General features: G+C 36.8%; 3 protein-coding genes and 1 non-coding gene across 4 annotated transcripts; 2 read left to right on the top strand and 2 right to left on the bottom strand.

Annotated features, from left to right (window-relative positions):
• Positions 1–1,402: 1,402 nt before the first annotated feature.
• On the bottom strand, positions 1,403–3,127 carry LOC108332186 (V-type proton ATPase 16 kDa proteolipid subunit). Its single transcript, XM_017567367.2, has 3 exons — positions 2,940–3,127; positions 2,248–2,533; positions 1,403–1,880 (listed from the first exon to the last, which is right to left on the bottom strand). Exons 1-3 carry the CDS (start codon positions 3,013–3,015, stop codon positions 1,748–1,750), a joined length of 495 nt encoding a protein of 164 aa, XP_017422856.1. The 5' UTR covers positions 3,016–3,127; the 3' UTR covers positions 1,403–1,747.
• A 1,971-nt stretch (positions 3,128–5,098) lies between these two features.
• TRNAL-CAA (transfer RNA leucine (anticodon CAA)) lies at positions 5,099–5,182 on the top strand. The gene has a single exon. It is a non-coding gene; the product is annotated as a tRNA-Leu (tRNA).
• Positions 5,183–5,266: 84 nt separating this feature from the next.
• LOC108331987 (tRNA-dihydrouridine(47) synthase [NAD(P)(+)]-like) lies at positions 5,267–13,743 on the top strand. The gene is made up of 10 exons (XM_017567052.2): positions 5,267–5,559; positions 5,653–5,769; positions 5,857–6,093; positions 6,532–6,820; positions 6,929–7,167; positions 7,659–7,931; positions 8,140–8,421; positions 8,575–8,695; positions 9,066–9,235; positions 10,069–13,743. Exons 1-10 carry the CDS (start codon positions 5,323–5,325, stop codon positions 10,165–10,167), a joined length of 2,064 nt encoding a protein of 687 aa, XP_017422541.1. The 5' UTR covers positions 5,267–5,322; the 3' UTR covers positions 10,168–13,743.
• On the bottom strand, positions 11,647–13,849 carry LOC108332098 (amidophosphoribosyltransferase, chloroplastic). The gene has a single exon (XM_017567213.2). It carries the CDS (start codon positions 13,806–13,808, stop codon positions 12,009–12,011), a length of 1,800 nt encoding a protein of 599 aa, XP_017422702.1. The 5' UTR covers positions 13,809–13,849; the 3' UTR covers positions 11,647–12,008.
• Between the last annotated feature and the right edge of the window lie 365 nt (positions 13,850–14,214).

Raw genomic sequence — 14,214 nt, 5'->3', positions numbered from 1 at the left:
AATAAGGTTGCAGAATTGAACAATGACATATGCAATTAATAATGTAGCTACTTATTTTTTGGAAAAATTAAATTGTATGAATTTGTTCCTGCTAAATAGATTTAATTACGAAATACATGTGTACATCTTTTACTACTGTGTAAAGGTTTTATATATATATATATAAATGATTATTTTTCACTTTATCACGTAGGAGTAAAGAATACTATCATTAAGATTACTTGTTCTAAATAGATTTTAAGTTTAGTATTTAATATTTAAATTCAAATATTATAAACTGTTTATACTTCTCTAAAGACTGAGATTCATTATCTCGAATAAACCATAATCCCTCAAGCTTAATCCTGTATCTCAAGCTCAAGCTTAATCCTGTAAGGTGAAGAGTCTAAATTTCTCATATTCATTTAAATACTGAGATTTATTGTCTTGGACAAACCATAACCCTTGTAGACTCAAGCCTCCAAGACAAAGAGCCTAAACTTATCGTACTCGTGTAAAGACCAATACTCACTATCACATGCTAAAATAGAATTTATTAAAACATGCACTAAGGCAAATAGAATTTATCCACTAAATCATACAGAGACCCAACAAAATTTATTCGTTGAACCATGCATTGAAGCAAAGAAAATTTATTCACTAAATTACACACTGATATGAACAGACAGAATTTATCTGCTAAACCACATATTGAGACAAACAGAATTTATCTGCTAAACAAGATTTATCTGCTAAATCCACTAAATCAGCGAACAGAATTTATATGTTAAACCACACACTTAGGCAATCAAAATTTATCCACTTAATTTCCTCACACCAAACTCAACAAATTAACTCCGATAAATTTCGACCAACAGATTAACTCAAATACATCTCCTCTCGACATGAAGACTGCCCTCACACTAAGGCGGTCAATGGCACTGATTCAATGTCACAGCCTTTAGGAATTAGTCCGACACAATTTAACATAGCCAAAAATATAAAAATTTCAAATGCTCTAAACATGTTAAATATATATTTGAAAAGTAGAAAAACCGTAAAAGGTTGGAATCATGGAAACAGATCTCAACCTCGAAGAACATGGTAGACCAACCAGACTTTTTTATTTTTCTAAAATCTTTACTTCTTTTATGTAAAAATAATTTTAATTTCAAATAACTAATATTGTGTTCCATTTTTGTTTAATTATCACTAGTAAATAGTAACTTGTTCCTTTCATTTCAGTTCTTAGTAGTTTAGTTGCACTCCATTGATATCTATACGGTACCTGATTAGAGTTCAGTATAACCCTATTCAGGCACAAACAAGTAGATAGTAACTTGTTTCTTTCATTTCAGTATATGATTCATTTTTCACCTAGCCACGAACAACAAAATTTAACATAAAAAACAGCTATCATCAATTCCAAAATGGAAAGACCCATGAAATACGTTATCATTGCTAGCCAAATCAATACATGCACCAGTTTCAACAGCTCAAAAATTATATATAAGGTCAGATGATATGGCATAATACAATAAAAAAAAGAAAAGAAGCTTAAGGAAGCTTTATTAAGTAAAGATAGACCTAATTATACAAACAAACACCACGAATGGCGAATTGAACTTTCACACAATTGCTAAAACCTGAAAATGCTGCCTGAACATAGCTAATCTCGCAACAACTAATAATTACCTCCCTCACCTCCTTTAAAAGGAGGTTAAAACAGATGGGTGGTCAAAGAATATTTAGCAGCACAACTCCTTTCTTAGTCGGCTCTAGACTGGCCAGCACGAGAAGACAGGATAATACCGACAATGAGACCATAAAGGGCAAGAGCTTCGGCAAAAATGAGGATGAGAATCATTCCAACAAAAAGTTTTGGTTGTTGTGCATTGGCTCTGCAGAAGTAGATTGATTCAATCGTTAATATTGTACAAGGAGAATCAACTACCAAATCCAACAACAAATGCAATGCTATAAAAAGAGAATAATATATATTCCATGAAGGACCATGTGTTATTTGACAGTTGAAAAGGGTAGAGACACATTGAACTGTGGTTCCTGAAGGAATGGTTCAACAATGCAAAGATGTACTCAGTAAACAGGGCAATGACGACAAATGCATGTGGGAATGTATTTTATGTAAGAGTTGATGTATCCGAGAATTGAACGTAGCCATGAAATGTTGCATGCCCATAAGACCTTAAAATATCAGCAAACAAGAAACAAATGATATATCAGAAAAGAAGTAGAAGCGGGTTATACCTTACACCAGCATCACCAACAATACCAATAGCCATGCCAGCAGAAAGCCCAGCCAAGCCACAGGCAAGACCAGAGGAGAGATGTGCGTAACCATCAAAGAGGTAATAAGATTTGGCCTTGGGATTAATACCGGTACTAATAATAACAGCAATAATAAGGCCATAAATACCCAAAACTCCAGCCATAACAACAGGAACAATGGACTTCATCACTAGCTCCGGTCTCATCACACCCATGGAAGCCACGCCCACACCACTCTTTGCTGTGCCATAGGCAGCTCCCATACCTATCAACAATTCAAATTGAAATAGAAATTCCTAATAAGCTGAAAATATTATCACTTCATGTTCGAACCATAAGATTCGATCAATGACTTTCACAAGCATGAGAAATTTCTTAGTACATGAAATTATTCCGATTTCCTCACAGACACAGATCAATCAATTTTTAGATTTCGTACTATTAAACTTAACTATTAGCAGTAACTAAGTGAATCTCAAACATCAATTGTTCCAAATTCAACAGCCATGACCTTCTACACCTAAAGGAACATAATAATTAGGAAGATGTATACGTTCTGATAAAATAATAAATCGAATTAAAAGTGAGATTCCCAAAAGAGTTATTTAAGTAATGAAACCGTAAAAACGGATCTAATCGAAGTGAATGGGGAAGTGAAGAGAGTGGATTACAGGAGAATACGAGGGCAGCTGCGGCTCCGAGGAAGCCGAAAAACGGTGCCGTTTCATCACCGCTGAAACCAGCCATGATCTTTGATAGATCTGCAACGACGTCGAATAGATCTGAGAAATTCAAATTCTCGGGAGAGACTGATCTCTGAGGGTCGCGATGATTCTATTTGTGATGAAAACGTGGGATTTCCACGTCTATTCCCTTTATAATCACACGTTTTGTACCCGACTTCAATCTCTGTTCGGGCGGGTTAAATAACCCGTTTCTATACTCTTAATAAGATGGGCCTCCAACTAGATCCAGGCCCAATTCAATCATTGACTGTAAATCCCCTAGTTCTAGGTTTTAGGCTCCATCCTTGCGAAAATTCACGTTAACTTTTTTTGGAAAAGAGAATAATAAAGAACTTGGATAACTAATTATAATCGTTTTGGATACTTTTACTTGTGACATTTTAACAATTTTTTTTTATGTATTATCATCTTCAAACGTATCTGATCTGTTTTAATAAAAATTACCAATTAATATTTCTTTATATTTTTAACCATCACACTATCTATACTTTTCATTTTAATTTTTTGACAAAATAGCCGATATATAAATACAAATATTACAATTATGAAAAAAAAAACTCAACCCTAAAAACGAAAACCATATATACACTCTTTTATATTATTTTATATTCACCATCCTGTTTAATGATTCGTTTTACGAAACACTTGTCACATATTAAAGTAACTTGACAATATTAACTTTTAACCAATTATTTAAAACTAAAAGCTATATAATCTTTATAAATAAACATAACTAAAATTTAATTTATCGGTTTTTCTTTTTGCCATATGTTATTTACAATTAATAGTGAATTCAGTTTAAGTACGAAGCATTTAATAAAATGCTTAAAAACAATTGAAAGCTTATAATAAGAGAAGTAGAAATTTATAAATAATATAAAAGGAGATTGTCTTAATGATGTATTTGTGATATAGTTGACGAGGGGTGTCAATGAGCTCCTTTTGTCGTCAAAGAGACATTTGTTTCTCTTTTAGTTTTATAATCACTTTTTTTTTTTCGTTTTCATTGACCTTACATTGGTGTGATGAGATCTTATGCACTTAGACAACGTTTTTAGAAGACATTTTTCTCCATTGTATTATCTTCTGCCTTCGTCGTCATATTCAGCCCAACATTCTCATGCCTCAAGGCATTCAACTCTTATTTTCTCAAATCCATCAATTTTTTACTGCATTTTTCGTCTGTACTTCTAAGATAACAGCTATGTCAATCGAGAAGAGTTTTTTTCTTTCGCTCCAGCCATCCTACTTTTCATAGATATTATAAACATTTTTCTTCACAAAATACAAATCGATCACACAGTGAACTCTATTTGTTGTTACAAAACCAAATATATCCTGTAAAAACTTTGACAAACCCTCCAACCAAAATTTTATAGTATTGTTTATAGGTCCATAACAATTTTTCTTTAACCAAACTAGTGGTAGACTATGTTAACTTTATGAGTTTTAATCCATAAACAACTTTATAAAATATATTTATAATAAAATTCTAAAAGTTGTTTATACTTAATTTTATAATAATAATAATAATAATAATAATTTTCTCATCATACAAAAAGTGAATATATATACACCTAGTGCATGTGTTTTCACTATTGTTTTATAAAAAGCATACAAAAACATAAGTATGTAACACGTATTTAGAGTATCTTACGAGAAAACCCAAATTAATACTTTTAAAATATAATTAAATCACTTATTATGAGAATCTATATAAAACAAAAATTATATATGTAAGAAACAATCACTCTACTTCAGTATTCCTAAACGAAATGCATTATTTAGATACATACGACATTAGACAACTAGTAAGATGATAAACGAGATAAAGAAAATACATATTCCAAGTATGTGATAAAAAAATGGTATACATTAATTTTAGAAAATAAAATGAGTGTTTAAATATTATTGTTTTCGAGAAAATTATTTAATGACTGTTATAGATGGTGCATTTCTTTATATCTTTTACCAGTTTTTGAAATTTAACTCCCAAAAATCATACATTCTCACTCACTTGGGTGCCTCACTTCAACATGGGGAAATCTATAAATAAAAACAGGTTTATTTGAATAGCATAAATGGTCAGGATGGCCGAGTGGTCTAAGGCGCCAGACTCAAGTTCTGGTCCTCTAACGAGGGCGTGGGTTCAAATCCCACTTCTGACATTGTTCTTTTATTTTTTTATTTCAAAATACTTACTTTACTTTTTTTTTTTCAGAAAGACAAGACATGAGATATTTTATTTGTGTTTCTTTCATTAAACCCTACTGTTCTGTTCTGGCAAAGCAAAAGCGGTTAACCCAACATGGACGAGGAGGAACGTGGCGTAGGAATTTCTGTCCCGAGGGTTGTCGCCGCCAACCAAACCCCAGAGCAACTCGTCTCCAGGGCCATAGCCCCCGTCAAGAAGGAATTCCTCCGGCCCCCTCCGGTTCGGTCTTCCGCTCCAGACGACGACGTTTCCATTCCCAACGAAAACAAGACCTCTGTTCTGGCCAAGGAGAAGAAGTCTAAGCGCCAACTCAAACGCGAACGTCGTCAGGTACGCCAACTTCTCATTTGCCTGCCTCCGCAAATGAAATCTCTTTCCGCATTTCAAATTGCTGTGAACTTCGGTTGCTTTTCAATGTTGCAGGTTCAAAAGTCGGCAAAAAACCTATGTCCACAAATTGCGAAGACGGGGGATGTTAGTTCGTGTCCGTATAAAGACAAATGTCGTTTCAGCCATGATTTGGAAGGCTTCAAGGCGCAGGTAGGTGCTTCTCTATTGTTTGATTCCGGCTTTGGTTTGTTTAGGAGCTGATTCCGTTATGTAATTCCTAGTTATTATCAAATGCAGAAACCGTCTGATCTAGATGGACAATGCCCGTTCGTTAAATCTGGAGTTTCTTGCCCTTATGGCTTAACGTGTAGATTTTCGAGTACGCATGAAGGTGGTGTGCCTTCTTGCGTTCGAAATGGTCCGAAGAATAGTTCCGAGGTGAATGGATTGAGCAAGGAGGTTCAAAAGCTTTTGTGGAAAAATAAGATGACCTTCTCGAAGGCAGATGCCAAACTCAAAAGTCTCGGTCTCCTGGTATTTTATTTAATCTCTCCTTTTCGTTGTGTTTCATCCGTGTTTTCTTCTCCATCACTTTGGAAAAGGCCATCAAAGATCGCCGTTTTACTTGTCATTTTTGTTACATTGTTGGTTTTCAAGCAAGTTACTCAATTAAGATGCATTTTTGTGGCACTTAAAGTTTTCTATCTTGAATTTTCAGAGGTTAAACTGGGTGGATTCAAATGTTCAATTTCCATGTAAATTTTGATTATCATGCTGCTATTTTTTATTCCCTAAGTGTAAACAGTAATGACCTTAAATTCTAGGTTTAAAATGCCATTGTTAGTTTTCCCCTTTGGTCATAGTCCATCCCTAAATGTGGCTTTGATTTGATGTACATCTAACTTCCTATTCATTTTCAGATATTTCTGTTTCATGTTAATCAAACTATCTCTCTTTTGAAAAATGTTGTAGGGATCGTCTAAGTCAATAAGGAATGACTTGGAAAATAAAGAGGGAGTTGACACTGGTTCAAATAAGTGTGATCATTCTGATGACAGTGGCTCTTGTGTTGTTACGTCTGACTCAGGTTCTAAGTTGGACTGCCCTGCTGAAGTTATGAAAGATGGTGAGAATGACATAGATGGAAAATCTGAATCTGATGAACTTTGTCCCCTGAAGCGAAGAAAAACTGAAGAAAATTGTGGTCCTGAAGAGGCACAAAATGAAGAGAATTGTGGTCCTAAGGAGTCAAAAAATGAAGGTCCTAGTTCATCTGTAGTTGTTGCTCTTGATGATTGATATAACTTGTGAAATATTTCTTTTGCTTTATGTCCAGTTTGTGTAACTTGACTTCATATCTCTGAAATAGGTGTTACTGAGAAAATTGTTGAAAGGAGATGCACGAAATCTGAAGCTGATGCTATAGTCCCGGAAACTGATCTAAGCCTGAAGCCTCACTCGCGTGAGAAGAAGCTTATTGATTTCAGGGGGAAGTTGTATCTTGCACCCTTAACTACTGTTGGCAATCTCCCTTTCCGGAGAGTTTGCAAAGAATTAGGTGCTGATGTGACTTGTGGTGAAATGGCAATGTGCACAAATCTTTTGCAGGTAACTATGTGGATTTTTTTCTGGTTGGTTTAAATCATTTTGCTTTCTTTCATCTTCAGTATAATGTATACCTTCTGTCTGGAGTTTGTTCCCTGGCGTATTTGCTACAGTGAAAATTTTACTAAGTGCTTGATCTAACTTGGGTAATGTGATATGGGTTTCAGGCACCTCCCAAAAAGTTTTGTTTTACTGTCTTTTCTTCAAAAATTTAATTTATCAAATTGATTATATCCTCTATAGACATATAACATTGAAGGGATGCTTTTCAATGTAAACTCCTTAATTTTGGAAGCAATAATTCAATTATATGTTTGCCTAAAATTCTGTTTTGATGATCTAATGTCAATAACATAGAACTTGATACATTTTCTCTGATCCTTCATGTTCTATTCTGCATAACTCGTATTCTCTTTCCCAATCATCTACTTTTTTTTTTCTTCCGGCCAAGCTGTATTTACGTTCTATTTGTTGTGATTTTACTTTTGTTACAGGGTCAAGCATCAGAATGGGCATTGCTAAGACGACATTCATCTGAAGATTTTTTTGGTGTACAAATCTGTGGGGCATATCCAGATACTGTGGCACGAACAGTTGAACTAATAGAGCAAGAATGTACTGTAGATTTTATTGACATAAATATGGGTTGCCCTATTGACATAGTTGTGAATAAGGGTGCTGGATCAGCTCTTTTAACAAAACCAACGCGGATGAAAAGTATCGTAGAAGTAGCTTCGGGTACAGTGGATAAACCAATAACTATCAAGGTATTTGACATGCCATACTACACTGTTAAACACTATGATTTGTCATTCTCTTTAGCATCTTAGTAGCTTCCTCTGTTTTGTGGCTTTGAAACTTTCTGAGCTTGGTCCTATCACCTTTGCTTGAGAAAGAAAGTGTCTTATCATACTTCTTGAAACTCCTTAACGAGCTTTCTAAAAGTGTGCACAAACCCCTTATCTATTGAACTAGGTAAGGACTGCTTATTTTGAAGGGAAGAACCGCATTGATTCTCTGATAGCAGACATTGGCTCTTGGGGAGCCAGCGCGGTGACAATACATGGTAGGTCACGTCAACAACGCTATAGCAAGCTTGCTGACTGGGACTATGTATACCAGTGTGCCAGGAAAGCCCCTACTACATTGCCAGTAGTGGGAAATGGAGATGTGTTTTCATTTGTAGACTGGAACAACCACAGAACTGAATGCCGTGAACTTGCTACGGACATGATTGCTCGTGGTGCACTTGTTAAAGTAAGTATACCTTGGTTCAACGAACATTCTCTCATTTATTTTAGTTTGTCATTGAGTATTACATCTCATGCCAGTTGTCTTCGTTGGAAGCATTATGGGTGTCTGAACTGGGCATTCTTTTTAATTGTGTTAACTAATGGCTGTGTTGTGCAGCCTTGGATATTTACAGAGATCAAGGAACAAAGACATTGGGACATCAGTTCTGGGGAGCGACTAAATATTCTCAAGGATTTTGTGAATTTTGGTCTGGAACATTGGGGTTCTGACACAAAAGGTATACTTTCTGCTGTGATATAATTGCGATAGTTAGTACAGCAACATAAAGAAAACAAAAACATCTGTTGAGGGTTTTAAATTACTAGTACAAAGCATGAATAATCTCTACAGCATAGGTTCTTCTCCTTTAGTCTTGCAAAGGATGCAGCGATTGTTTTGGGGAAGCCTCCTTTTGGACTAGGAACATGTCGCTTTGGAGTGTGTCATTTGACTGTCAAATTTGCTTGCATGAATGGATATATAGTGCATAATCAAACTTTAAGAGCAAGTATTATTGTTTATGCTTTTGTTCCCCAGCTTTTAAGTGTGCCTATCTTCTTTCACCCTCTTTTCCAATTGTGAAGTTTCAATTTTATATTGTGCTGCAGGGGTTGAGACAACAAGGCGGTTCTTGTTGGAATGGCTTAGCTACACTTGCAGGTATATACCCGTTGGTCTTTTGGATGTAGTTCCACAACGGTTAAACTGGCGTCCACCTTCTTACTATGGGCGTGATGAGCTTGAGACACTAATGGCCTCAGACTCTGCTGCTGATTGGGTATGCAGTTCCCTTTCATTTCAAATTATTAATTCCAAGTCTCTCTCTGTTAATTTCTTTAGGGAAATTGAGTTCATGGAGAGGTATTATCTATCATGTACTGCTTCAAACAGTAGAACAAGTTTTTTTTTCTTATTAAACATAAGATGTAGGCGGCAGGGAAATGTTTCTTGTGAAAGATGAAGATTGAGACTAGGAACACTTGCTAATTATTTATTTACAGTCTTATAATTTATCTAATGATTTCTAATTATATAATCTTTCAAGTTATCTTCAATTGTGAAAGTAGGGGTAATAATTAATTAATGTTTTGGCTTGTCTAAAGGGTTTATAGTTGAGGATGAGAATGTTGCGTTGGATGAGTGTGACATACTAGATAAGATTATGAATGATTGCATTGGAGATAAGATGGGGAAGCGTATCACCTACTGACAAAAAGTGGTAGAATCTCTCCTTAGGTGATTTTGGCATGTATAGAAACCTTCAAGCCAGGTCAATATTTTATATACATTAACTAATTAACTTATAGGCTCGGCCGTTGCTCTGTATCACCTCTGAAAGTTATAAAGAAAAAAGGGGTTTGACCAGACATGGAAAAAATACCAATAAGCCAGCAAATATGAAAACATTGTACTGTGGCAATAAATTTAATGCAGTACTTTGTTCTTTGAGCATATTTCTTATTAAAGCATCTTATGTTAGCATAATATCTCAGTCCCTCGTGCTCTTCCAATTTTTTCTTCTGCTTAATTTGCATGTTACTTTTCGTATATTTTTTCCCCATACATATTCTTTTCATATTTTCCCCTCTTATTTTACATTTTCACGCACAGATACGAATATCAGAGATGCTACTCGGCAAGGTTCCTGATGGCTTTACATTTGCACCAAAGCATAAATCAAACTCATACGATAGAGCTGAAAATGGTTAATTCTGGTGATTCTTATTTTGATGAGAACCATTTTCTTCTCTACTGCTGACTCATGAGGAGACATCTGGTGTGTATTTGACTATTTGATGTCTTTCCCATTTCTTACTGCCCCGTGTTAGCTGGAAAAAGCTGAAGAGACATTAGGCAGCATTCTTATCTATTTGTTTCATTGGGGGAATTGTTCATCATTGACTTTGACTTTGATTTTGATTTCGATTTCTCAACCCATATTCTATAGTTTCAGTCCTCTCTACTAAGAAGAGACTGAACATTTAATAAAATTTGACGTTTGTAGTGTAAGCATTAATTGTTTAGACTTGGGTCAATTTTGACTTTTGTGCTCGCAATACTCATTTATGTGGTGAGTAGGGTTGTTGGAGAGAATTACCCATGTTTAAATGTGTTTCAATTTATATGAACTTGTCTGTTCTTTCATTTCTAGGGAGGTGGTGAAAAAGTGAACCACACACCCGTCATCGACCATTCCTTTCGTGGTACCATGCTATTCGTGAAGTGTCGTGATAAGTCACAATACTTAATTTGACTACACTAAAAGAACGACACGAATGAATTAAGGTTTTAATATGTTGACAAGCATTACAACATCGAAACAAAGGAAAATCAAAAGTTCTTATGCTTTTGTGCTTTTTTGTTGTTGCTTGAGGACAATTTGAAATTACAGTTGTTATTTTTTTCCTTTGGATCGGCATTATGATTTTACACTTCATTTTTTTTTCTCTTTAGGTTAGAGATGGTTTTCTATTCTACGAATAGACATTATTTCGTTACTTTTAATGTTCCACTAAAGCAACAAAAATTTGTGTTTGGGATCAACCTCACCTTTTGTAAAATGCGAGATTTTCTATGTTCTTGGATAGAGGTTATTCTCCTTCCTACTTTGAGATACTATCTCTTTTTTTGATAAATGATCTACAAATAGCTTTTTTGTAATTATAAGCTAAAAGAAAAAAAAATAGAAAATATGAAGGGCTGTAAAAAGTTACTAGGATGCTATTGAGATGTTTTCTCCTGTTACTCAGTCATTATTTCGTCATTTTGGTATTGCACATATAAACAACAGCTGTTTTTTTTTTAAAAAAGTGGGATCATCACTTTTTAGTTTTTTGGATTGAGACTACTTTCTTGTACTCATTATTTTGGTCTTGTTGTGTAGTAAGCCGTGTATGAACAAAGTTGGAAAAAATGCGACAGCCCGCCGGTGTCTATATTGAAGGAATAAGGCGATGCCATTGGTAACAAAACCATTTGATGATCACTAGAAACTACTTTTAATATTATGACCTTGTAGTTATCCAACAAAGCACATTGTCAAATATTAAAACATAGTTTAATTATAACAACAAATCAAAAGTAACAACTGCTTTAAAGATGTACAAAAACATTATTAAAAGTATCAAATAAGTTTCTCCTCTTAACCAGTGTTATATACTTAGATAGATATAGAAAATTAACAGTTCCTTAAATGTTTGAAACATTTATGTTCCATAGTTCATTCTATTTGAGTAATTTTAAGGAACTACATTGACAAAAAACATCATTTCAGAATTTAATCTGGTGTGTCCCTCCAATTCTAAACAAGGAGAGAGCTCCATATATGCATATCTTAACACACTTGCAGACCAACAAAGGGGACTTATTAAGCAGTGGGTTTCGGGAATCCCGATTACTGTGTATAATTATAGCTTCTTGTAGTAGTAGTAGTAGTGTAGTGTGTGTGGTTTGACATATTCCTCTACACAACCCAACAACCAATACCCACTTAGCTTACCCTTACCCAACAAACATAAGAAAACAGAACATAACAGAACCCTTACCATTTCTCAGACACTAACAATGTTATTCCCAGCCTCCTGGTTTCTAGCCCAAACCTCGTCCTCAATAGGTTTCAAACTGCCATTGAAAGCATCTTCCCAATCTAACTTATTGAGGCTGTTGGGTTTAAGTTCGTCCGGCTGAACAGGGTATTTTCCGGAGAAGCAAGCATAGCAGTAGTTAGGGGCATCATCCTCCAACAAACTCTTCAACGTGTCCAAGGGAAGAAAAGCGAGGGAATCAGAGCCAATGAACTTCCTTATTTCCTCCACATTCATCCTGTTGGAAATCAATTCTTCCTTACTGGGGGTGTCCACACCGTAGTAACATGACGCAACAATGGGTGGACACGCAATCCTCATGTGGACCTCCTTAGCACCCGCCTCCTTTATCAGCCTCACAATCTTGGAAGATGTGGTGCCCCTCACAATGGAGTCATCCACCACCACAACCCTCTTCCCTTCAAGCACGCCACGCACCGGAGACAGCTTCAGCTTCACTCCAAAATCTCTTATTTTCTGCGAGGGCTCGATGAAAGTCCTCCCCACGTAGTGCGACCTTATCAACCCCTGCTGAAAGGGAACCCCAGCTTTTGCAGCGTAGCCAAGCGCAGCCACCACCCCAGAATCGGGAACCGCAATCACAACGTCGCACTCAACGGGGCTCTCAGTGGCCAGTATTTCCCCGAATTTCCTCCTGGACTCGTACACAGACCTCCCGAAGACAACAGAGTTGGGAAGTGCGAAGTATATGTGCTCGAAGATGCATTGCTTTGGCTCCTGATGAGTCACGAGGCAGAGGGATTGGATTCCCGTGTGGTCCACCACCACAACCTCACCCGGGTTCACCTCTCTCTCATACGTCGCATCGATCAAATCCAGCGCGCATGTCTCCGAGGCGAAAACCACAGCGCCGTTCTTTCTCCTTCCCATCACCAAAGGTCGGAACCCGAAGGGGTCCCTCACGGCCACCAGCTTGTCCTCCGTGAGGAACACCAGGGAGTACGCCCCCTTCAGATTCTCGCAGGCATCCACGACTCTGAGTAGGAAAGGTCTGTGCTTGGAGGTGGCGATCAGGTGGAGCACGACCTCGGTGTCGGAGGTCGTGTTGAAGATGGACCCGTTGTCTTCCAGTTTGGCGCGCAGAGAGCGGTAGTTCACGAAGTTTCCATTGTGCGCGACGGCGACGGAGCCGAAACGGTAGCCGGCGACGAAGGGTTGGACGTTCACGAGCTTGGAGTGGCCAGCGGTGGAGTAGCGGACGTGGCCAATGGCGCAGGAGCCGGGCAGCTCAGAGAGCTTAGCCTCGTTAAAGACGTCAGAAACGAGGCCAACACCGTTGACTGAGTGGAAGAGGTTGTCGTGGACGGCGACGATGCCGGCGCCTTCCTGACCACGGTGCTGGAGGGCGTGGAGGGCGAGGGAGCAGAGACGGGAGGCTTCTGGGTCGCCGTAGATGCCCACAACGCCGCACTCTTCGCGAGGCTTTTCGTCATCATTGACAGAGGCGAAAGTGTTTGTGGTTTTGGTGCATGGGAGAGGCAGAGTGTAGCGGGGATTGTGGGTGGAATGAGAGAGAAGGGTTTGAAAGGAGTTTGTGTTGTTGAGAAAAACGGTGTTACTGTTGACGCTGAAGCTTTGTGTGTTGAACAAAGGGAAAGAAGAAGGTTTGGAGTGTGAAGAGGAGCAGAGGGTGGAGAGATTAGACGCGGCCATGATAAGAAGAAAAACAGAAGAACACGATATGAAGAAGAAACTAGACGAAGGATATTGATATTTAAACACAAACACTTTCTTCTGCCTTTTCATAGTTGTTTACTGGGACCCATCAAACACCTCTTTTTCACCCTTTCTCCGTTTCCAATATTCCCCACCTTCTTTTTTTTATTCTAATCATTCTATTATTTTTTTATTTTTCTCTTTGATAATATCCTTCTCTTTTTATTGGAGATTACTTTGTAGGAGTGAGTCTAACTTATTTATTTATTTATTTATCTTTTCATTATTTAAGTCAATGCTGTAATTATAAATATATTCTCGAGACGCGCTATGATATATAAAATATGAAGATAATTTAGCTAGGGTGATATAGTTTATACAACGGAAAATATTTTTTTAACAATTTTTTTATAACTTTTTTTATAGTATATGATTGATTGATTTTAAATATATAAACTAATAAACAATGAGACATAATATATTATCAAAATGTTAT

This window comes from Vigna angularis, chromosome 4 (genome assembly GCF_016808095.1).
Source record: "Vigna angularis cultivar LongXiaoDou No.4 chromosome 4, ASM1680809v1, whole genome shotgun sequence".
NCBI lineage: Eukaryota > Viridiplantae > Streptophyta > Magnoliopsida > Fabales > Fabaceae > Vigna > Vigna angularis.
This window is presented reverse-complemented; position numbering and strand designations above follow the sequence as displayed.